We start from the raw sequence: 24,822 nt of genomic DNA on the forward strand, positions 1-24,822 counted from the left end.
CAGTGCACCTCATGTTTCGTTCATGTCACGAGTCTCACTCAGGTGAAGTCTGAAAGGTGAGTCAGATGGAATCGTGAGGGTCAGCTCAGAGTACTCAGAGACCCAGATGGAATAGAACCAAGAGAATGTAAGAGAGTTTCCGGCACTGCTAAAATGCCACGGCCCTGATGATATTTCCGACAGTCTGGGAAGTCAGAAGAGTATAGTTATCACCTCACACCTGCCTGTCCAGTCCTACCTGAGATGTCAATAATCCTGACAAAAGAACCGCAGAGAGGAAGATGGACAGTGATTTCGTGCTCTGACTGTGGCACTAATAAGGTAGAGAAATGCTTGAAGGATTCGAAATGGGAATTGTAAGCAGTTCTGGGTCCTTAACGATTCCATTAATGATTCTTTTAGTACTTATTGCATTTCCCTTTTTTGGCAGTGTGTTGCCAAATGAGATCATTTCAGATTTGAACAGAAATAAATCTAATGAAATTATTGCAAAAGTTGCCTTTATATAGACACATGGGTGCAAATGCAATCCAATATTATAAAAAAAAAATATATTGAAATACATGCAAATAAATATTGCTATTTATTTCTATGTATGTGTTTTGTTATAATTAGGGCCGGGACTTTAACGCGTTAATTAAGATTAATTAATTACGGGACTTTAACGCGTTAATTAAGATTAATTACGCAAAAAATAAATAACATAATTTTAACCACACTTATTTTTGCACTGCGGAACGTTTTTCAATGAATGAGTTTCGATGGACCGATTATACTGGAGCACCAACTAGCGTTCTTGACTCTCGACAACAACAAACCACAGTGAACATGAACGAAGAAGCTGACGAGACCGCTTTGCTTGGCCCCTTGGATGGGAAATTTTGTTTTAAAAAACGAAAGGAAGAAAGCGTCGACAAGAGCATGGTTGTGTGCAAGCTATGCAACAAGGAATTTGCGTATCACCGCAGCACATCGAGCCTCAAATATCACCTCAACGCAAAACACATAGGAGTTAGCGTGGACGTTAGCCCGACTCCGAGTAAAGTTACAAGGACCTAAATATGCTATTGCTACACTTAATGGCAAACATTGCACTGGTCTGCTGGACTGAAATAAATAAACAATATTTTGTTGAATAAGCTTATGTATTCAGTCATTATTCAATGGTATACTAAAAATCCATGTGAAAAAAATTACTTCTCACTGTTCTCAGGTCAAATATTTATATGCAATTAAAATGCGATTAATTTCGATTAATTAATTACAAAGCCTCTAATTAATTAGATTATTTTTTTTAATCGAGTCCCGGCCCTAGTTATAATAGTGCACAAAAACAACACCAGATTAAATATTTTGTTTGTTTGTTTATTTAGTGATGAACAGTGAGGAAAACAAGCCTTGATTTATTTTTAATTAGCTTTTTAATGTATTTTACTTTCATCATTTTTGCATCATCAACAATGGCTGGTTGAAATAATAGTCCCTCTCAGTGTTATTGTAATATTATTTACATGAATTTTAGTATTTATATTTATTTTGGTATTATTTGCGTTAATATTTTGAATTAATTTGAATTTGAATAGTAATTTTTTTTTTTTAAATGTTTCTAAAATGTCTTTAATTTTTTTGTTTATTTTTTAGTAATTTTAGAGTTTTATTTTTTTAATTTAAAACAATAATTGTACTTAAGTAGTACCTTTACAGAAATATGATATTTAAAAGAAATAGCAAAATATATTCTGAATTTGACCACAAAAAAAACCTAGTCCTAACTAAACATTATTGAATAAAAATACTAAAAACAAATATTTTTGTTACACACATTTCTAATTTATTTAAAAAGATGAATTACAAAGTATTTCAACCCCATTAAGAATTCGGGATATTTGCTTTTGTTCTGGAGTGAAATTATGCTCGTCTTAATTTATTTGCCCATTCATCCTGCTGCTTTAAATAGATATATTCATGTAAATTTATGTAAATTATGATAATATAAACTCTTCACGTCACTAAGAATGAATTACGTCTCCACAATCAGCATCTTTTTCAGAGTATTCCCACAGTGCTACCTGCAGGAAAATAACACGTTTTGATTGGCCTGTTCGCTGAACGCCCCTCCCCCGTCCGGCCACTCTGCATTCTGATTCGTCTGCCTGTTTATCTCCGCCAGCTCAGTGTGGGAGTCGTGCTTTAATTAGACAACTGGGGAAAAGAGCTGTGAACATGGCCGGCAGTGGCCGGGCTCTTGGCAGAGCGCCGGCAGGAAACTGAATGGTCTCACACTTAGCCAGTGAGTCACGTGGGATGTCTCTCGCTCCATTACAAGAGGCCTTGGAGTGTTTTCTGAGCGGTCCTTTAAGACCGTAGCCTTCGATATAGTCATGAAACACGCCAAGGAGGTGAGAACAGACGCACAGCGTAATTGGCAGGATGCGTGGGTGTAATTACTTGATTGATAGCGGTTCAGAGAAACGGACAAGCATCTTAAGAACACATATCAGGCTTATATGGAGAGACTTTAGCGTTCTTCAAGATTGTTTCTATTAATTGCCTCATTAGTTTTCATTCTAAGAATATCCTAATTATAAAGGGTGATAAAATATTGCACTCTGCATGGACATTTTAATGAAAGTAAGCACTCTGATAAGTGGACTCGCATGGAATTAGTAGATTAGCTTGGCTCCAGTCTGAATATGCTAATAACTGTCACCAGCTCTTGCCAAGAGATGATACAGTGCGCAATCTTGCGAAAGCTTTGCTAACATTTCCCCAAAACAGCTCATCAGCTTCAGTTATTCTGAAAGAAAACAGTTTGAGTCTGAGAAATTGAGATGTACTGGTTAGTTTGTGAGGCAAAGTACATCTAGGACGCTATAGTAGGAGTATTTCTCTCCTCTTATTTCAGAATCTTGACGAATCAAAGCTTAAGGCAAATTAGGCTTAAGTTCAGAGAGCTAGAAAAGACTAAAACTGAAAAGTTACTTTTCTTGCTTCTACCAAAACTTTAAAAGAAAAATTAATCCAAAAATGAATATTTTGTAGGTCTTTAAATAATACTCATCAGCATACCTGGTCAATGTGAGGAAAAGAAAGTAATGGACAACCTCCTCTCCTAAACGCAATAACAATGTGCTTTCACTGAAAATTAGACTTATTTTGGTTTATTTTCCATTAAAAGCTGTCATAACGCTTCAGAAGACTTGGAATATAGCGTACAGACCATAAGGACCACTTTTATGAAACATTTATGGTGGTTTTTAGCAGGTTTCGGAGACCCCCAATTTTTGTATTGCAGTGCAGTTCAAAATTGCTTCAAAATTTCTAATTTGTGTTCCAAAGAAGAAAAAGAAAAAAACATGAGGATGAATAAATACATTTTCATTTTTCAGTTGACATTTCACTTTGCCAAAGTCCAGAATAGATTTCAGGCAAACTTCATTACCTCTCTGATGAACTTGCTTTTAAAAATGAAGGGTGGAAATGTGCGCACCTGCTGCTGCTCCTCTCTGAATGACAAGCGTAGCCTCTGTTCCCACTGGACAGTCCTTGAGAAGCTGCACCACCTGTGTGTGGTTGAGTCCCTGGAGACCCTTCTGATTAATCTCCACCATCAAGTCTCCTTCACATAACCCCGGACAACCCTGCGGCTCCAGAACCTGATCAAAACATATTGAAACAGTTCTGACACATATTAAGCTTCATAAACCTGAATACAAGGATTAAGACAAGACATTTAACCATCTAATATCCTTAAATACAGCTCGCATTTTGGTTTGACCATTCACCCCATACTTACCATAAGTACAACAGAAGCCTATTTATTGATTTTCCAAAACACCAATAAATAAAAAAATATATAGTGTGTGTATATGTGTTTGTGTTTATATATATATAGGGATGCTCAAAACGGTTAATTTTCCCGACCGACAACCGCCGCTCATTATCCGATTATTAACCGTTCACTGATAAGATTATAATATTGAATTGGCATTAAATGAATATACAATTGAAGAGTGTCTGTGACCCGTTAAAAAGACACTTTTTTCCACGGGTTTATTTTACTGTGCAAAACGCAGCATACAGAACAGATCACCAACAACATCAGAACCTGGATTCACATTATCAAATGTTCACGCACCTGCAGCATTTCTGACAACAGAGAAAAACTGAATAAAATATTTTAAAAAAGCATAAAATAAATAGGCCTACACTAAATATTTTTCACTTAAATAATTAACAAATTAAGATGACAAAACGAAAACACTGAATCCGTTTGAAGCTTTGAAGAACCGGAATCGTTTTTTTCCCGTCAAACTAAGTTTTTTTCATCATATAAAAATAGCTCAATCCACACCTTGACTGGTTTTACATTTTTTTAAAAGTAGCATGTCTAAGTGGTGCAGGGGCGCGGGAAGTGGGGGTGCTGCAAAGGATTTCAAAGGATTGCAAATGCAATGCAAATGTCTGTTCATTTTATTCATTTTTAAAATGTAATAATTTATTTGTAATAAACATTGTAAGTGGCAGATTAAAACGTATTATTTATTTGTTGAATTATGTTTTTAAAACAATTCCGTTAATTTCTGAAGCTCATTCCGCACAGCACCGCACGCTCAACCCAGAACTCAATTTGTGACATGCTGGATAAAATATAGGTCTATCTGAAATAAATAGTTAGGGCTGCCCCTGACTAAAGTTTTTTTTCTTTTCTAGTTGTTCATTTAAGCCGTTGTTCACGCTGCGCCGCCGCCTCCATGTCATTGTCTGTTATAGGCTATACTATTTGCTTATTATTTATTAAATCCGGAAAATTTGGTTGATTAAACATAGATTAAAATTAAGATACAATTTATCCAAATCAAAATTCACTTTAAAGAAAAGTTTTGTTTTGTTGAAAGCCTATTGAAGTGTTATTGAACTTATTGAAGACCCCCGTCTTCTGACATTATGCATCTTATGTGTCCTGTTCACTTTTCAAGGTAAATGAAATAAAAAAATAACATTATAATATTTAAACTGAAACTAATTACATGTTTTAATGGCTACAAGCATAGTAGGCTACAGAGAAATGTCATGTCGGAGCGGGATTTGAGCGCACGTCATTTTACCGGTGAGCAGTTCGTGAGTGAAGCTCCGCTTTGCTGACATGCTCTGGTAAGGTAGGCAGGTTTTTTGCGTTATTTTTTATTTTGTGTCGCTGTGCAAGCTCGTTTATTGTATATGACTGTGTAAACCATTTATTTAAAGGTTTAATGTAGGCCACAGTCCATTGCATTACGATTGCAAGAAGAATCAACATTGTGAAAATTTTGATATGCAGTCAAATTCAGTCCCGGTGTATGTAGGCTGTTAAAACAAGTGTTCTCACCAATTTATTTGTTGTTCTTTCGTGTTTAATAGACTCAATATTGTTTCTTATAAAAATGTGGTGACCATGCAGCAAAAAAACCTTTTAACCAGGGCTCTGAACCGGTTCAAGGAACGAAAACGAAAACCGGAAACAAACGAAATTTTAAGAGGAACAAAAACGAAAACGAAATCAAAATGAATTTGAATCGTTCTGAACAGAAACGTTAATTTGAAATGACCATTAACCGGTTAATAACGTTATTTTATCGTTCTCTTTAATATTTTAATTTGGCAGTGACCAATCATGAATTGAGTAGTACAGCATGTGACGTTGACGTATCAAGCGTGAGTGAAATGTCCACGCACCAGTCATCTATGAATCTACCGGTACGCAAGTGAGTGTAGCGCGCATTTTCATGCCTCAAGAACATTTCTTTCCCCGCTGAGGTCTACAATGAATGTGCAGGTATTGGAGGACATTCTTTTCGATCGTTTAAATAAGCAATACGGACTTTAAGCTCAAATAGACTGATTTAAGCTAGTTTATGGATTTTGTTTAAGCCTGTCCAAGCAGGCTACTAGCATCTATCAAACATTTTTCCTATAGTCTTTCAGATTGCCAATACAGGACAGGTCAATGTTTTCTATATAGACGGTTGATGCTTCGTATTAAATGGTATGTTATATTGCATTAAATGATCAAGCTTTATTAGCTGACTGAATTTGATTTTGTGATGCAAGGTCGTGTTGCGCAGTGTTTGCTTTGAAATTAGCAGTTGACGGTGCATTAAAAGAGCAATGGTTATCCAGTTATTTATTCTTTATTCATGCAATTTTTAAAACAAGTCGTGTTGAAAAAAAGTGATGTACAAAGAATGTTATCACGCTTCTGAAAAGAATTCGGCATAAGGGCCACTTTCGATTGTCTAACGCTCCATTAAAAACAGGTCCGCTGTTTATGCTTTGTAATTAATTGCATGTATTTCTGTTGTGGTTTTAAAAATGTTATGAAATAAATATTCAAGTTTAATTACCATGCGTTATATTATTATTGAGTGAAAATAAGTCTATTTATACATATTTGTTTAAAGTATAGGCTAAGTTAAAATAACGTTATTAACCGGTATTTTTTCAAATCAAACCGTTTTCGGAACAGTAATGTTTATTGAGGAACGCAAAAACGGAAACGCTACAATATCGATTCTGCTCGGAGTGAACCGATTGACATTTTTTTCAGTTTTTAAGCCCTGCTTTTAACTGATAGTATTAATCGGTCGAAATTCATACTATCGGTTAACGGTTAAACGGTCAATATGAGCATCCCTAATATATATATATATATATATATATATATATATATAAAAATATATATATATATATATATATATATATATAAATAAATAAAGTGTTTCTTTATCTATTTTATAAAAAAAAAAAAAAAAAAAAAAAATATATATATATATATATATATATATATATATATATATATATATATATATATATATATATATATATATATATATATATATATATATATATATATATATATATATATATATATATATATATATATATATTTAATTTTTATAATATTTTCCATTGGTTTATATATACACTCACCTAAATGATTATTAGGAACACCTGTTCAATTTCTCATTAATGCAATTATCTAATCAACCAATCAATCACATGGCAGTTGCTTCAATGCATTTAGGGGTGTGGTCCTGGTCAAGACAATCTCCTGAACTCCAAACTGAATGTCAGAATGGGAAAGAAAGGTGATTTAAGCAATTTTGAGTGTGGCATGGTTGTTTGGTGCCAGACGGGCTGGTCTGAGTATTTCACAATCTGCTCAGTTACTGGGATTTTCATGCACAACCATTTCTAGGGTTTACAAAGAATGGTGTGAAAAGGGAAAAACATCCAGTATGCGGCAGTCCTGTGGGCGAAAATGCCTTGTTGATGCTAGAGGTCAGAGGAGAATGGGCCGACTGATTCAAGCTGATAGAAGAGCAACTTTGACTGAAATAACCACTCGTTACAACCGAGGTATGCAGCAAAGCATTTGTGAAGCCACAACACGCACAACCTTGAGGCGGATGGGCTACAACAGCAGAAGACCCCACCGGGTACCACTCATCTCCACTACAAATAGGGAAAAGAGGCGACAATTTGCACAAGCTCACCAAAATTGGACAGTTGAAGACTGGAAAAATGTTGCCTGGTCTGATGAGTCTCGATTTCTGTTGAGACATTCTGATGGTAGAGTCAGAATTTGGCGTAAACAGAATGAGAACATGGATCCATCATGCCTTGTTACCACTGTGCAGGCTGGTGGTGGTGGTGTAATGGTGTGGGGGATGTTTTCTTGGCACACTTTAGGCCCCTTACTGCCAATTGGGCATTGTTTAAATGCCACGGCCTTCCTGAGCATTGTTTCTGACCATGTCCATCCCTTTATGACCACCATGTCCCCATCCTCTGATGGCTACTTCCAGCAGGATAATGCACCATGTCACAAAGCTCGAATCATTTCAAATTGGTTTCTTGAACATGACAATGAGTTCACTGTACTAAAATGGCCCCCACAGTCACCAGATCTCAACCCAATAGAGCATCTTTGGGATTTGGTGGAACGGGAGCTTCGTGCCCTGGATGTGCATCCCACAAATCTCCATCAACTGCAAGATGCTATCCTATCAATATGGGCCAACATTTCTAAAGAATGCTTTCAGCACCTTGTTGAATCAATGCCACGTAGAATTAAGGCAGTTCTGAAGGTGAAAGGGGGTCAAACACACTATTAGTATGGTGTTCCTAATAATCCTTTAGGTGAGTGTAGGTACATATAAGCATTTATTTATTTATTTATCATATTTAGATATAGTTCATATTTAGACCTATATTATTTTTTATATTGAATAATTAGTATATCTTTTTTCCATTGGTGTACTGGCCAAAAGTGATGTCCGGAAGGGATATTTGTTTTTATGACCCTACAAGTTTGATTAAATGATCAAAATATGAGGAAAATATTTTTTAAATATTTTGAATATGAAGAAAAAACAAAACACTAAACTTGGTTAAGGTATTTCTCAGAAAAAAATATTTGGCAAAAAATTACAAGCTACACGTTTTATTTTATTATGCAAAAAAAGCATAGAAAAAAAACAAAAAGCTCACAGGAAAAAGCATACACTGACTACCAGTTATTAATATTTCATTCTCTCTTGCTTTTGCACGTGCTCATAATTTCTTGGTATGCCAAATTTGGCATGTTTCATTGCATCACAAATAAAACAATTGACTTCAAGCACAACTACGTAATATGATTACAAAATCTTTAACATTTCTTAATAATATTTCACTAAAGGGTGAAGATGGTCCCTAGGTCAGGCCACTACTGTATATACTTAAAATTTTATTTGAGTTTGAGACCACTGCACTACATTGTTTGTTAATGGATATCAGCGCACCTGTTTGACTCTCTGCCCTGTGGGACTGTCCGCTATGGTGAACCCGAAACCCTCTGCGCCTTTGGTTATAGTGAGACTCAGAAGCTCAGGAACCACTTGAGCCCCGGCGGTTGCTCCCGAGGATGACGCCATGGAGACGCTGTCATCGGGTGGGGGTCCCGGTGTGGTCAGGGATGGAGGCTGCGAGCCGTCTAGGTGGGTGTCTCCAGGGTGGGGAAGCGGGGTAAGGCCCTCGCCGTGCTCAGGTAATAAGCGGCCAGTCAAAGACATGTACTCCATGTAATTTTCATAGTTGTTCCTTCCATTGAGCAGCAACGGGTGATCCACTAGGCCCAAAGGGGGCATGGAGGAGCTAGCCGAGGGGTCCTCTGGGTCGTAAGGAAGGGGGTAGCCTCGACACAGCACCAGGGTGACGCTCTGGCCAATGGGGACCGACTGGAAGAGCTTCACCACATCGGCATGGGTGGTGCCCAAGACACAGATGTCATTGATGTAGACGATCACATCACCTGATGAAGAAATTATGAAAAAATAGAACACTGAATAAAATGGCTTTTTGATTTTTCTACATTTTTTAAGGTAAGTGGCAACTAAATCAATCTTCATTTTAAACATATATATTTTAAGTTGAACTTAATCAATGTTTTAGTTATTTCAGTTCAAATGTATTGAGTAGACACCAATATATTCACGTCTGTCATTTTGAGTAAATGGAAAAGACCTGTTTGTATAACTAACTGTCTGCAAAAATCAGTCATGTAATCCCAACTCAAATGGATTAAGTAAACTTCAAATATATTTAAGTGGATTGAACACAATGAAATAAAGTTGACAAAATGTATAGCAATTGTGTTGCTTTAGCTCATTTTAATTAAATAGTTTGAACAAGCAGTAACATTTTTTTTTCAGTGTACTAAACATGCATATTTAAACAAAATATGAAGCGCCATACTCCCGAGTGCATTATGTCATCGCTCTCACATAGACTACTCGCTCTGTATGTGCATAAATTAGCTACATTATTAAGGATATTGGCTCTCTTACGAAACATAATTATGCTGCCTTCTGAACGGGTGTTCACACTGAGAGGTTTACAATGAGAAGGCAACTGCAATTCATTAATTTTCAATGAAACCAGTTGAATTCTGAAGACATGACCAACCAATGTTTTACAATGAAGTAGAGAAGACTTCAATTTTATGCAAATGAGCAATGCGATAACAACCAAATTAGAGATATTGATACAGTTACAGGATACAGTAGTCAAGCCAATGCTTGTTACCAACAAGTGGAAAAAAAATAATCCACACTGTAGAAAAGCAATCCCAGAATGCACTGCAACTCAAGAAATCAATACATGTCGATTAGAAATATATTTTTTATTCATTACTAAAACATGCTAACGTCAAATTCCATTGGATTCAACCGTAAGTTGAGTCTCCTGCGTATTTCACGCGAGAACGAATATTTATGTGACGTGCAAAGTTGTCCTCTTGAGGCTTGATCACATCAAAAACTTAAACTATAAAGTGTCCACATCAACACACAATAACGTTCTGTTTATTCGAAATGCTCTGAAGTTGTGTCATCGTCTGTTTTAAATGCTCAAGCTCTTTAATGTAGCGTGGATTCTGATTGGCTGCGAATGTTTTTATCGTGTCTCAGCTGGGAAAAATCACTCTGAAATCGTTTCCAATAATATTGTTCCTCTTTGTCGTTATCTTTATAGTTGTGGTGTAGACTCACTATTTTGAAAGAATTAAAATGATTATTAAAACTATATTTATAGTTATCTTTATAGATTGTCCTTGGTGTGAATGCACCTTTAAGGTGCAGTCGCATTTACCAATGTTCGGCAAAATTCGCAGCCGAAAATCAGTCATTTTAATAGGAATTCACGTGATGGAAGATTTTGCGTTCAGTCTTGCAAATTTGCAGTTTGCTGCTCGGTTTGAATGTGACTTCTGTGTGAGCTGTGCTTCATACATTGCTACACTATTGACAATAGACAATTTACCTTTTTTGTCCATGAAAGTTAACAAAAATTTTGCTAATGTGACCGTAGACATCAAGGCATGGGCTATTATATCTTGTTTATATTTATATTTTTTTATATTTATGCATTTGGCAGACGCTTTTCTCCAAAGCCCTTATTACAGAGACAATACCCCTGGAGCAACATGGGGTAAAGTGCCTTGCTCAAGGACACACTGGTGTTGACCGCTGGGATCGAACCAGCAACCTTCTGCGTATCAGTTCCATGGTTTAACCCACTGGACCACCATCTCGATATGATATGATATAGCTATTCTTTGACCCACATGTTTACTAAATCATATCACTTTGGATTAAAGTCATATCCACACACACACACACACACACACACACACACAGAAAGTCAGTTGCGTTAGTGCAGACAGCTGTAGACACCAACGGAGCGAGGTATCAGCAAAACTGGCCGATAATGACACATCTCTGTAATAAAGGCAACCCGAGGCCTGTTGAAACTGCACAAGCCAACTGTGTATGTTTGTACAGAATAGAGTAGGACTTCTATAAAAAGGACCCTGTTCCCCCATCAAAAGCGGATAAAACGCACAAGATCCCACCAAAGCCCAAATTGCAACGCTAGCTGGAGGCATATGCAAATAAAGCCACTGCCAGCATCATTATCTGGTGAGGGCCTTGGGAAGTGATGTCATCTTCGGAGCTCACAGTTACACTTCTAAAGGATCAAGGAAACGAACAAGCCATCCAGAAAGGTAGACTCACAGCGAGGACACAAGATTTCCGTACTAGGTTAAGAGTTCCTCAACAAGAGAACAGAAGAACTTATGAAAAAGCAGCAAATAAGCCTACGGTGTCCATCTGTGATGACTCACTCAAATATGCTCTTTCATCAGAGAAAAACACAATGCGACAACCGTGACCTTTCGCTTGCTCCGAGCAAGCTATTAGAGACTGTTGTCAAGCGGTGGCTACAGAGATAATGATGTTTCCTAGTCCATGCACTAAAGGTATTCTCCTGAGATGTGAGGTCACTGCTCCGCACTGCTTATATATCGATAAGTGTCAGTATATTAAAAGGGGGCATTTCATAATTCTAAACAGTCCACTGAGGCAAGGAATTTAGGCTTGCTGGATTTGTTTGTCTTTCTTAGCAACAGTAACTGAAAAGCGTCACTGAATTGATCTGAACATTTTATCTCTTAGATCAATTTAGAAAACAAGTTTAAGGTTGTAAATAATGTTAAAATAAACGCGCCCTAGCGATAGTGGTACGCAGAGGAATCACTAAATTAAATATAAATGAATGTTAAAACACAATACATTCTAATTTTTTTTACATTTAAGTATAGTACAGTTTTTTATTGAACTTTTAGGTACAACACATTTTAATTGAATCATTATTTATTAAATTCATCATAACTCCATTTTTCATTTACCTGTATGTAAGCACAGTGCAGTGTTAATGTTCAATGTTAAAGTGGCTGACAACAATAAATATTCTTAATAGGAATAAACTGCCTCGTTTTTTAACTGTGCAGAGCTGTAGCTGAATAGCTAATGTATTTTAATGTTGATCATTATGGTGGTACTTGGAAAGCCAAATATTTTCTGAGGTGGTACTTGGTATAAAAAGTTTGACAACCACTGCACTAGTGCATAGAATACCATCTTAGAATTGCCTTAAAGGTGAACTATGTAAGATTTTTGCAGTAAAATATCCAAAAACCACTAGGCCAGTGTTATATATTTTGTTCAGTTGAGTACTTAGAATATCCCAAATGTTTCCAACTATTTGTAAATCGTGAGAAATTGCTATTTTAACCAAGGAATCAGGACGTGTGAGCTATGCGTTTGAGGGAGTCGCCTGTCGATTGCGTCATATCTGTGTTACCCTCGGTTTCCGGTTTTATTTAGCAGAAATGCTGTACTCTCACTGCAGTGTGAACAAGTGTCATAGCAGCCGCCGAGCGAACGTCATAACTTCCTTTTCAACACACTCAGATATATCTAATACGATAAACAGAGTTGTGTTACCTCATACTCATGACTGGAAAAGAGGAAATGGCGCCGGCGACCGTGTCATAATAAAAGTCCCGCCGGCGACTATGCCATAATAACAGTCCCGCTCTTCAATCGCTCCTGGGGCTTTGCTCAGCTCCACAACACTCGGTCCTGCTCTGCTTCATACTACAGTAATGTTAATAATCGCATCCATGACCATGATTTCTGCCCGAGTCCTATCCTGACTGTTTTCCACCGGCTGTGAGGTGAAGACCACATGTCCCAAGATTCTGCGCTCAAACGTGGTGTCATCAAACTATGCCTTTGTTTTGAACAGGCGACTGTATTTATTGCCTCAAATGTGGTTTTAGAATATTGCAAGTTGTGTATTGTGTTCACATGACCATGTTTAAAATAAAGGATTTATACTTTCATTAATTTGATACGCTACCCCACATAAGAAGAACAGACATGCCAACTAGTTACTGACCTGATGCAGACACATAGCTGAAGTGGACTGATATTGTCTTGGCCTGGAGCGGAGTTTACGTGAGGTCACGTGAAAACAGGTGGGGCAGCCAGAGAGAGCGCTCTGCAGTTCCATTTTTCAACACAGATTTATACTGGAATTTGTGGGGCGCTGTAGAGCTTAGGGTGGCAGTGGCTCAGTGGTTCATGTAGGTTGTCTACAAACCAGAAGGTCCATAGATATCCATAATAAAGGCTAGATGTCTCGTCCACGCTGCTGGCCAATGGAGGTCGACGTCTGCACCTGGCGACCATCTTATCACAGGCAGCTCGCTCACTCGTAACATTAATCTTCATGGGTGCTTGCACTTTTTAAATAACCATGGTTTGTTATACACGTCAGAGATGTAGTTATGACACTGCATACTTATGAAAAATTATTCATAATTTGTTCAAGCATCCATAAACTATTGCCACGTTAATAACGTTGAAACCAAACCATTTGTAAATCCGTCAAGATTTCAGTAAGATAAAGAGTATTTGTGTTCATGCAGATCACTCGCCTTACATCAGGTACCACAGAGCCCTGCCTGTGACAAGATGGCCGCCGGTGATGACGTTAGAGACTCCGCCGTAAGACATCTAGCCTTTATTATGGATATCTATGGTTCAATCCCCAGTTCCACCTGACCAAGTGTCGAGGTGTCTATGAGCAAGACACCTAACCCAGGCTGCTCCCGACGAGCTGAATGGTGCCTTGCATGGCTGACACCGCCGTCGGTGTATGAATGTGTGAATGTGAGGCAATGTGTAAAGCCATGGGTCTGTTGAAAGCGATATATAAATGCAGTCCATTTACCATTACGGAGGGCTCAGAGACCGGCTGCCCCACCTAGTATCATGAAAACATGCCTGTCGAATCCATGTGCTTCATTTGAATATATCCTGCTAAACTTCATGACTTAAAGTCTAGAAAATCCAAAAATGTGTGCAGAATTCTGAACACATTTACAATTTATTATTAATTCAGTGTATATAGAGGTCCATGTTTAGATGAATATTTTGCCCATACAGATGAGCCGCGGCTGGCATTCACCAATCAACATGCTTTCCTAGGCAGACATTTCCCCTGTGTAGGCACTAGGCAGCATGCATCGTTTGTAAAGAAGTCAATCCCAGAATGCACTGCGTCAGTGGAATAACATTATTTAAGAGGGTGGATAAAATGTTATAATAAATATGATAAAATGAGAAGTGTTGATAATCATATCAAATTTTATATTATGATTTAATAATAAAAACATGATTTATTATTTTTATTATTTATAAAGTACATATATACTTTATTTGAACCTACCTATATTTTATATAATCTACAATACTTCAATACTATAAAGATATTCAATACCTTTATAATAGAAATATTAAATATAAAAGTTCATAGATCCATAATATGAATGAATATAACAAACTTATAAAGTTTAACACAAATTTGAAATGAAACACATTCGTTAAGGGGTCCTTATTTCTTGACCTTCTCACCTGTGTCCATCTTGCTATCTTGGGCTGCAGGTCCATCAGGTATGACGCTCTTGACCTGCAGGAACTCGTCTGGCTCGTCCCCACCAATGATGGTGAAGCCGAATCCCATGTTACTCTTCTGCAGCACTGTGGTGAGGAACGTCCCTTTGAGTTGCGTGGCGTCCCTCGTGAATGGAGGCTTTTCTGTGAAGACAAACACACATGAAAAATCAGAGGAAAGCACTGCACACTGCACAACCACCTCTACTGCATGGTCTTTGGTGCTTCGGTAACCTAGCTAAAGTGACATGAAAGTAGGGCACACCCGAGCAACCCAAAACCGAGGATCACCAACAAACCAATTGGGTGAAGATGGCATATATGGGCCACAGAGAAAAGAAGTACCTCTATATATCGTGGGCAATGGCAGCGCCGATAGACCTTGACTTTGCATTTGATGTTGCTGTTGGATCCTTCGTTTGGCCTCTAGGACGGGGTTCTCAAACTGTGTCCTTCTGTTAATGTGGCTGCGGGGCAGAACGAGCAGATATTTAAATCACGCTGGGACCCTCCCTCCCCCGGCGAACTTATTGAAGAGAATGACGCGGATGATTCGGGGTCGGATTCTGCAAATACTTGGTGCTTGATAAAAGAAATTTGAAGAACTTACTCAACATAGTAACTGCCATAAATAGGGTCGTCTATTTTCTCCCAGCCATATGGAAGTTCTGTAGAAAGAAAAAAATAAGATGGTCGGCACCTCGTTGCAAATGTTGTTTATCCCCGTTGCATGTTTCCCCATATTTAAGGTAGTCTGGGTTGTTTTTTCTGTTTCCTTGCATAGTCCTGTCATGTTTTTTGAGGCTATATACATATTAGTGCTGTCAAAATTAGTGCGTTAACGTTACATTTTTCAGTTTAACGCAATTTAAATATTTAACGCAATTAGCGCAGCATCCGTTTTTCTGTCATCCTTACATTATAGAATCACGCTCTTATTCATGCAAATGCTTTTAAACCATTCAAGCGCCACAACACAAAAGAGAATGCCAGAATTCTCTTTCACGCTTGAATGAAAAATAACACATAATTATGTTAAAATGGCAGTTTTGTCCAGTATTCTCATAAGAGCTGTCTTAAATGAGTTAAATAGCATCTTAAATGAACTTAAAGAGTTGTGAGAAAATTATATGCGAGGGACGGCGCGTCAGGTCCACATCATGTTCGGCAGTGACAGATCTTAAAGTGACAGTAGTCACTAATGCTGTCTGTCATAAATGTTAATCAAAGAACAAAGGTAACAGAAAATGGTAGCTTTAATAAGAAATAATCTTTATTTCTTTTATAATTTATGCAGTTAAGACTGTAAAGTGTTTGATAATAGGTAAATATGACATTTATTATAATTGGTTTATGTGAAGATTGTTTTAAAGGTGCACTGTGTACATTTTCGCGGCATCTAGCAGTGAAGTTGCGAATTGCAACCGCTCACCCCTTCCTTTCGAAGCACGTAGAGAAGCTACGGTGGCCGACACATGACAAAAATGTCGACGTCTGAGACAGCAGAGAGTAGCTAGCGCTCTGTAGAGCAGTTTGTCCGTTTAGGGCTACTGTAGAAACATGGCGGCGCAAAATGGTGATTTCACTGTAAGGGGACCTGCGGTGTATGTAGAGAGAAATGGCTCATTCTAAGGTAATAAAAACATAAAGGTTCATTAAGTAAGGTCTTTATACACCACTGAAAACACAGTTATGTATATTATATTGCATCTCTGTCAATGGATCCTCATAAATACTACAAACTGCACCTTTAAATTCACTTGAATTAAAAGTTATTTTTTTAAAGCCTAATAAATGTTGAAATTTCTAGCTTTCAATTATACTGTAATGTTGAATGTCATTAATATAAAAAAAGAAAAGAAAAGAAAATTCATAGAGACATCAGTAGCAGTATTAGTATCATTGATACTGGCCTTCATTTATAAAAAGATGCCATTACAACAAATTTAACAACTACATTAATTGTACATGAGTAATGTGTAATATTAGTAATATTATAAAAAATGAAACACTCGTTCATGATTAATTACAGAAAAATGTGTGCTTTTTAATCGATTGACAGCATACGTATATATTTACATATATATACACAACTATATGTGTGTGTGTGTGTGTGTGTGTGTGTATGTATGTATATGTATATATATATATATATATATATATATATATATATATATATATGTATATATATATATATATATATATATATATATATATATATATATATATATATATATATATATATATATATATATATATATGTATATATGTATATTATATATATATATATATATATATATATATATATATATATATATATATATATATATATTTATATTATACATTTACAAATTTGTATTATGATAAATACGATTAATCGATTTGACAGCACTAACATAATGTATATAGCTCTAAAACTATTAAAAATCACTTTCTGTAATTGGAATAAAGCTGAAATAAAGTAAAACAAATATTACATGAAAAGTTTCTAAATCTAAATTTTAAGTTTAAGCTGTACAATTACTAAAACTGAAATAAATAACTTGAAACTAAATAGAAATAACAAACAAAAACTAAAAACAACGAACAAAGTACACAAAATGACTAAAACAAACTAAAGTACAAAAATAAAAACTAAATTAAAATATTAATACTATAACACTGTATAAATAATACTAAAATAAGACTTATTACACACAATATTATTGTATTATATTGTAATTGAATTGAATATTTATATTATTATTTTATTCTGATAATCTTTTAGTCCATTTTTAATTTAACCTGTAAACTTTTTATTATTATTCCAAGCATGTGGAATTAGCATTGCTTATGAAATGTGTTCTATAAATAAGTTTTCCTTGCCTTGCCGCTGCATTATTTTATCAGGCAGGCTTCAAGTTAAGTATTACCAAATCACTTTCATATTCATAAATATTTACAACAACATTGAAAGGTGAACCGGAGTGTATGAAACCGTCAGAATCAAGAAGCTTAAAATGAGCTTTTTAATGCATAGCACGAAGCATATGTGTCATGAAAACATTTTCATTATAGTGAAGCCCAGTCCAGTAAATCAATAACCCCAGGGATGCCTGCAGCATATGATAATACACGGCACATATCAGTCTAGACGTCTTTTAAGAACACGCATTCCCTGCACACGCCAGAATTTCGATTGCGTATCCTCAACAATCCAGCCGGCCGTTCACGCTGGCAGTCAGTGTGTAAAACAAAGCTTAATTAGGACACACAGCGGTAAGTGAGGGGAGGTCTGGCAGCCCGAAGGTTAGAGCCAACATACTTTCATGCAATTCAATCCGCCTGAGAGACACAAAACAAATTAAAGGGCTGGCGAGATCACCATGACAACAAAGGGCTGTCATCATGTGCAGCATTCAAGATGCTTTTCCTGTCTGTTTTGTTTTTCAGCCAAATTTGACATTATTGAAACATCAAGAAGAAATGCACAACACATTTTGGGGTACATGCACAAACTCACACAGTAACTATCAAAAACATCGCCAGTGGGATACACTGCAGTTTTTGCCGGAGTTCTTCGGAAAAACGCACACATGAAGTCATGCATGTGTGAATAAAAAGTGTGCGGCAAACATACAAATCGAGCTCATGCACACAAACAACAGGCTAACATAATAACTCATATCTCTTCAGACATCGCCCATCTCCAGTAATTAACCTAACACATGCCATTTGTTCCCAGTCACTCCATCAGAGCTTGTTTACAGACATGCCCCCCATTATTTGTGATTCGGACATTAAAGTCCCAGTGAACCAGAAGTTGCAACTGATTTTATTTCAGTGCTGTGACATATTTCCAAGTGAAACGAAATATTGAATAGAGGGCAGGGTTTCACTTCAGCGCTCCTCCTCTCCATCTCTCACTCATAGCAGACTAACGGTTGGAGGGGAGTGGTTAAGGATATTCAAACCCAAGCCGTCACACAGCCGTCATCGGAAAGGGATCGCCATTCTAGAAGTAACTTTTCAGATTTTGATTAAAGATTACCACGGCAAACTATTTTTTTCTGTGTATTAACTTGCACGGATTCATTGTTCACCCTAAGACCTATAATGTGTGCTAACTAAGTAAATAAGATTGATTATTTCATTAAGACTTTAATTATATCTCAAAACGTATAGTTTGTTGACAGGAGGTGTGTTATGTCTTTCTTAAAAAAAAAACAGATCTATGACCTGGCAGATGATAAAAAAAGCTATATTTAAAAAAATAAACAATAGGCCTATTATTAACACCAGTAAGCAAACACAGAGCAACAACCCAGAACACCCTAGAAACCACCAAACAATGCCCTAAAAACATAAATGTTCGACGAACTACCAAGGAGCCACTCTGAACACCTAGTAACCTTCTAGCAACACTTATTAATGCACAGAACACTGTAGCAATCACCTGAAATGCTCTAACAACTATTTAGAATACCCTTAAAACTACCTAGCAACCACTGAAACATATAGCAACTACTCCCTTCCTACACCCTAGAAACCATCAAACAATGCCTTAGAAACCACTTAGAACACCCAAGCAAGCACCAAACAATGCCCTAGAAACTATTCAGAACTATCTAGCAACCGCCAAACAATTCCCTGGCAACTACCCAGTACACATTGACAGCACAGCGGTGAGATTTCATGGATAAACATTACTGCAAATTAGAACTGCATGATTCTGGAAAAACTGAGAATCACGATTTTTTGGATTTTTTCTCTTCTGAACAGACAACTAAATAAAATAACATGTAAATTACTTGAGGATTAGAGCTGCAGTCTATTTAAAAGTTAGTTAGTTAGAATGTTTTTTTTTTTTATTGGTTTGAATGAATGATTCAATGACTCACTCATAAATACTTCACTTGTGCTGTGTCCCAATTCACATACTATCCGACCTTAATAGTATTCGAAAACAGAATTAGTATGTCCCAAATCGTAGTTTGTTGAAATGAGTATTCCAAAGATACCCGTATTGTCTACTATTTCCGGTAAGAATCCGAAGTGCAGATCTGTGCACACTCTAATATTGCCCACAACCCATTGCGAGTAGAACTACAAACTTGGATAAAAAGTGTTAAAAAACTACACATATGGCGGATAAGCGAGTCGGACAGTTAAATAGAGAGGTTTAGATAAAGGGGTTTGAGTGAACAATTATCAGTATCTAACTTGACCAAAATATATGTATTTTAATATTATCCACATTATATTTAATCGGCAACAGCATTGGGAACTTTTGTAATGATATGTTTGACCATTAACTTTTAAATACACCATTATATTTAAATTGCAAACACATGAGGGGAGTCTCCGCATGAAAGACCCTGGAATGACAGATCAATGCGCTACTACACTTCTCTCCAAAACGGTAGGGTTAAATTAAATTAAATGTGGAGGATTTTAAATGTGATAAGATGATTGACAGGGCAGTTTACGGTGACAGGATGCACATAACTAAGAGACAGAGCTGTCTGTTAAAGATGTCAAAGTAGCATGTCCTAAAGCTTGCATACTTTTCTGCTACACACTCAAAAGTATGCACTTTTTCGTCACAAAAAGAGCATAGGTGGAGTTTGGGGCTAGTTTGCCAACCAATCAAATCAAAGAAGGCGGGTCTTACTGTCTGTCAAAACGCAACGAGAGTTCGTCTTCGACAACTGTTTTATGATAGAAATGTTCAGCTACCAACAGTAATAAAATGTAGTGATGCAAACAACTCAACTCAACTTTTTATCAAATTTTGCCGTTTTGAATTGAAAAAATTGGTAACACTTTACAATAAGGTTGTATTAGTTAACATTAGTTAATGCATTAGTTAACATGAACTAACCATGAACAACACCTCTGTTCAGCATTAGTTAATCTTTGTTAACGTTAGTTAATAAAAATCCAGCTGTTCATGGTTTGTTCATGTTAGTTCACAGTGCATTAACTAATGTTAACAAGATTTTAATAATGCATTAGTAAATGTTGAAATTAACACTAACAAAGATAAATAAATGCTTTATAAGTGCAGTTCATTATTAGTTCATGTTAACTAATGTAGTTAACTAATGTTAGCTAATGAACCTTATTGTAAAGTGTTACCAAAAAATGTGATCATGATTCACGGAATTCATAAATGAATGTGACGAGGCAAAAAAGCGTTCGCATTTTCTACATATACGAGTAAGAGTGAATTTGTGCACATTTTAAGATAAAATATTATTTGCATATAGTTTAGTTTAAACTGATTACTTCATTAGCCTACTACAATTAGACCTAGAACTTATTTTACCATTCTTATTTATTTATTCCCTTAAATGCCTTTTAACCGTTTAATTATTCAATTCCTTTATTATTATTATCATCATTTATAATAATATAAATTATACCCGAGGTTATAATGCATTTTAATTGATTTCATTTCAACATAAATGCTGTAGGCCTAGCCTATTAAACTCATTTCAGAGCTCTGTATAGGTCATTACACAAAAATCATCCGCAACGTTTTATTTGGAAGGTTCGATTACATGGTCATTAAGTAATAACCATTAGTGAACGTTCTGTATCATAAGTAATTTTTTGGTTATTTAAACTAACCACTATGTTCTGGGATTGCTATTTTATGGTCGCAAAATAATAACCTAAAAATAAACAACTAAGACAATCGTGCAGCTCTTCTGCAAATGTAAAAAAAATTATAATAATTTGAAATGCAATTTTTATATTATTAGTCACTTCAAGAAACTGTACTATATAATTTCTGACACATAGCCTAAACATATTTTTCATCAACAACAACAACAAAAAATCATAATAAAAGCCATGCTGTGTTCAGATAGTCATTGAGTGAATGGATGCTGAGCTGAACAGAACGCTGGGTTGGAGGAGGTGGGAGGGGAGCAGGTGTGATGACCGACGAGGTTCTCGCACCTCCCTAGGAGGGTTAGAGCAATCAATTCCCTCCTACACGCACAGACTGACCGGCCACACAGCATCCACTAATGCTTGACCCTCTTCCTCGCAATCAGAAACCAGTCTCATATTTAGGGTTTACATTAAGAACAGACCTTTCTCAGAGGATACAAGACGAGACTCTTATATGTTACACATACGCAGCTTTAACTGAGAGAGAAAGACGAGTATCACACCAGATGGCGACACTTTCTTAATAGAAAAAAGTGAGAAGTGTGACATAACCTTGGCTGGAATTACTGCAGCTTTCCTTTAAAGATTATTGCTTGATATGAAAGAAGTTAGAGCCAAATGAATCAAAATGTATCCAAGCAGAGTTATATTCACAATGTTAAATATTTAATCAAATGTATAATAGGTCATATTTATCCTCCTCTGTATAACACCTATATGTAACTTATATGGAGGTGCAAAACTTCAGTGTTTTTAAATAAATAATAAATCATATAAAATAATCTACAAAATATAACTTACTCAACTTTCCCGCATGAACAAACATCACTGCGGATTAAAAATGTGAACACTGAAATTATTTATAAATGCAGTGAATATGGACAACAGGATATGATGTCATGCTCTTAGGATAAAAAATAAATCATGAATTATAAACAACAACAAAAAATTAAAATAGTATTCAAAATGTTCAAATACATTACCTACGTAATGCACCTTCAATACTGCAAGCTTCCATTAGAATATTATTGATATTCTATATTATTCCCTTCTGAAATGTTTTAACATACCATATTTAAAAAAAATATTAGTATTTAATAAATATTGAACAAACAAGTTTAAAATGCTAATAAATTGATGAATCAAATAATACCTTCTGTAATGCTTAACATGTCATTAAATGTACCACATTTAGAACATAATATTTAATAAATAATAAATGAATAATATTTAAAAAGTTCAAATATATTAACTACTCAATGTGTGCACAATATTGCAATTTGATTTTAATAAATATAATGCTATAATGCACCACTTTTAGAGCAAATCCAAAATATTTTTTTAGAGAAAATCCTATGTATGCAGGGCCATTATGGGCCTTTCAAGGTTTTAAGACAATGATATGATTCAACCCAGACCACCTTAAATATCTTTTCTCAAGCCTCCTTAAATCAATGGTACTCCATTGGCAGTTGCCATGGCAACTATGGGAGAAGTCTCTTTTTCGGGCTCTTTCATTCACTGAGTGGCTTATGTATATTAGAGTGCATTGAATGCACAAGTGTAAATATGAGCGTGTGTATGTGTGCCGGATGCGTCTTTAAATATCCTGTGAACACTGTGCTATCAAAACCAACCAGGAGGAATCATTAATTAGCAAGCACCGAGTAAATTTTGGAGCGTTAGAACAATGGAAAAATTATTCCATTGTTGCTAAATTAAACAGACACGCCTCTGTAGTTACAAGATGTTTAAGTTTTGTGACTAACATTGATTTTGAAGGCAAAATTAGGTTGACACATACAGATCATCTTTTATCTAGCCGTTGATGGGAATTTGTGATGAATCTGTGCCGCCCCATGAGGATCATCATCTAACAGACATCTGAATTAAATTCTGAATAATGTACATGTCTGAACTTTGAAGACAGATGTAGATCAAATTTGCAATACACAAAGTGATTTTTATGCAGCAGATAGTATTAAACACAATGGAAATCAATCATGATTATGTGTATGAGCTTAAGTCGTTGCACAGACCTGCCCAAAAAATAGATCTAAGTTGTACTACGGAGAGGGATATTAGTAGTCATGTCACAGAAAGGCATTAAAAGGCCTGTGGAAAGAGATATTGATTTCTCTGGCCCCATTAAATTGCATTTTAATTCAACAGAAGGTTTCAAAGATGGTAGATTTGGGTACAAAGAACCACAATGAATGAATGAATGAATGAATGAATGAATGAATGAATGAATGAATGAATGAATGAATGAATGAATGAATGAATGAATGAACGAATGAACGAATGAATGAACGAACGGAAAGGAGGATGAATGGCTTTATAGATGAATGAAATCCCTTTCTTATCAAACAAATGAATGAATGAATGAACAAATCAACGGAGTTTAGATACTTAAAGGATGGGTGAATGAACGAACAAAAACAAATAGAGGATGGATTGATGACTGAAAAAAAAATTATTAATAATAATACGACCAAACAAACGAATCACTGAGCAAACAAATGAATGAACTGAGGATAGATGGCCTGATGTATGGATGGATGGATGGATGGATGGATAAATGGCTTAAAGGATGAATGAATGAACAAACAAATGGAGAAAGGATGGGTGGATGGATGGATGGATGGATGGATGGATGGATGGATGGATGGATGGATGGATGGATGGATGGATGGATGAACGGATGAACAACCGCACAAATGAATCAACACGCAAATGAATAGATGATAAATGGCTTGATGGATGTATTAACTAACAAACGGTTGGATGGATGGATGGATGGATGGATGGATGGCTGAGCAAACAAAAAATGTATCACTTAGCAAACAAATTAATGAATAAATAGAGGATAGATGGCTTAAAGGATGAATGAATGAACAAACAAATGGATAAAGGATAGATGAATGGATAAACAAACGCACAAATTAATCAATACGCAAATGAATAGATGATAAATGGCTTAAAGGATGAATTAACTAACCAACGGTTGGATGTATGGATGGATGTATGGATGGATGTATGAATGGATGGATGGATGGACAGACGAACAAACACACAAATTAATCAACATGCAAATGAAGATGATAAATGGCTTAAAGGATGAATTAACTAACCAACGGTTGGATGGATGGATGGATGGATGGATGGATGGATGGATGGATGGATGGATGGATGGATGGATGGATGGATGGATGGATGGATGGATGGATGGATGCATGGATGGATGGATGGATGGATGGATGGACAAATGCAC

The 24,822-nt window shown here is 36.0% G+C and overlaps 1 protein-coding gene across 1 annotated transcript in view; it reads right to left on the reverse strand.

Moving 5' to 3' along the window:
• magi2b (membrane associated guanylate kinase, WW and PDZ domain containing 2b) overlaps positions 1-24,822 on the reverse strand; it is a 120,772-nt gene that overhangs the window by 32,191 nt on the left and 63,759 nt on the right. The window contains exons 7-11 of the mRNA XM_079809179.1: positions 15,496-15,553; positions 15,231-15,352; positions 14,847-15,029; positions 8,826-9,334; positions 3,491-3,656 (exon numbers count right to left, since the gene is read on the reverse strand). Coding sequence (XP_079665305.1) covers positions 3,491-3,656; positions 8,826-9,334; positions 14,847-15,029; positions 15,231-15,352; positions 15,496-15,553 — 1,038 coding nt within the window. The remainder of the gene's footprint in view (positions 1-3,490; positions 3,657-8,825; positions 9,335-14,846; positions 15,030-15,230; positions 15,353-15,495; positions 15,554-24,822) is intronic.

Source organism: Gobio gobio, assembly GCF_949357685.1.
Source record: "Gobio gobio genome assembly, chromosome: 25".
Lineage (NCBI taxonomy): Eukaryota > Metazoa > Chordata > Actinopteri > Cypriniformes > Gobionidae > Gobio > Gobio gobio.